The 1,509-nt window shown below is 49.0% G+C and overlaps 1 protein-coding gene across 2 annotated transcripts; it reads right to left on the bottom strand.

The window, feature by feature from the left end:
- Window positions 1-781: 781 nt before the first annotated feature.
- Window positions 782-1,093, bottom strand: LOC104654798 (bolA-like protein 2). 2 transcript variants are annotated; one of them, XM_030928913.1, is made up of 2 exons: window positions 977-1,039; window positions 825-935 (listed from the first exon to the last, which is right to left on the bottom strand). In XM_030928913.1, the coding sequence occupies exons 1-2, from the start codon at window positions 1,037-1,039 to the stop codon at window positions 825-827; spliced, it is 174 nt and encodes a 57-aa protein (XP_030784773.1). The 2 variants fall into 2 exon arrangements, with proteins under 2 accessions (XP_030784775.1, XP_030784773.1); XM_030928915.1 differs by having other exon boundaries at window positions 782-1,093.
- Between the last annotated feature and the right edge of the window lie 416 nt (window positions 1,094-1,509).

The following is a 1,509-nucleotide window of genomic DNA, read 5'->3' as shown; positions in this document are numbered from 1 at the left end:
CCCAGGTTCAAGCGATTCTCCTGCCTTAGTCTCCCAGGTAGCAAGGATTAAAGGCATGTGCCACTACACTCAGCTAATTTTTTTGTATTTTTAGTGGAGAGGGGATTTCACCATGTTGGTCAGGCTGGTCTCAAACTCCTGACCTCAGGTGATCCACCCGCCTTGGCCTCCCAAGGGGCTAGGATTACAGGCATGAGCCACACCCCCAGCCCAAACTTAAAACTTCAACTAGGATGGTGGAAGGGCATCCTTGAGAAAATGGATAGGGAGTCAGAGGGCTAAGGAAAGTGCAGGGACTGCCAATTTTTGCCAAGGGACCAAGCCTTCGGTAGAAATGGAGAAGGCGAAAGTTCTAGGCTGATTCTAGGGCTCGGGAGATAGAGTTCTAATACCCTTTCTGGCACTTCTGACCTTGTGACCTCAGATCAGCCATTGGGCCATTCTCAACTCAATTTCTCCATGCTGAAACAATGAAGGCGTCATAATCCCTTGTCTGCATACTTATCGGGAGAATATGCTAAAATACAGTGAGGGTACTGATCTCCAAACTTCAATGAGCATTGGAAATCTATGCGGGGGTGCTCATTAAGGCCCCATCCCCACAGTCTGACTGTGGCTGGCAATCCGTATAATCGCTACTCTTCACAAGAATCTCCAGGTAATTCTGATGCTGGGGATTCGTGTAGCAGACTGAGAAACATTGATTCAGGAGATTTATTTTTATAATTTTTATTTTCCAGATTTTTAATTTAATGGCTGTGCAAGTCCCAGTCCCTCATTTCTACCGCTCACGGGCCCACTGCTCTGGGATCAGGGTTTTCTGTTCAAAGGCATTGATGTGCAGGAGCCCTTCTGCTAGGCACGCGTTCACCAGCCGGTGTCTCTGAAGCATCGGCTTGCGCTCGAACTTGGCCGACACCGCCAGAACTCGGAAGCTACAGGCGCAAAGGCTGCGGGTCGTGTTGTCCTCCACTGCCACATGCTCCGCCGCCAGGTCCCGCTGCAGCTTCTCCATGAGGTATTTGGTGCTGAGTTCCATGGCGGTAGTCCAGCTGGGGCAGCAGCCCCGCGGGCACAGAACCCCAGTTCGGGCCCCGGCCTCGCTGCTTTGCTCCCTATTTTTAGAATTTAAAGCATCTTCTATGTTGCTGGCACTGTGTTAGGCTTTACATACATTAGCTTTTTAGAACCACCCATAAGGTCAGGTTCTAGCATTCAAGGAGCCCATGGGGTAGGCCAGGCATTACGACGTATCACACATGTTCCGCTTCACTCTATTCTCAGGACAGCTGTCTACATTAGATAGCCCTCTTTCTGTATGACGATTTAAAACACGGAAACTTAAAAAGGCTGAGAAATCTGTCCAAGGTCCTCCAGCTTGTTGGTTTCAGAGGCAGAATTCTAATTCAGGTTTTCATGTAATCCAGCGCTGGTACTTACCACAGGCAGCATAAAATGCAAATGCATGTTGGAAGCTCTTAGGGCCCCATGGAAACCATGTAAATGTTA

This window comes from Rhinopithecus roxellana, chromosome 4 (genome assembly GCF_007565055.1).
Source record: "Rhinopithecus roxellana isolate Shanxi Qingling chromosome 4, ASM756505v1, whole genome shotgun sequence".
NCBI lineage: Eukaryota > Metazoa > Chordata > Mammalia > Primates > Cercopithecidae > Rhinopithecus > Rhinopithecus roxellana.
Note: the sequence above shows the minus strand (reverse complement) of the source record. Positions and strands in the feature narration are given on the sequence as shown.

Coding starts and splice junctions, on each gene's coding strand:
- LOC104654798 (XM_030928915.1), bottom strand. CDS start 1,039: ATGGAACTCAGCACCAAATACCTCATGGAGAAGCTGCAGCGGGACCTG.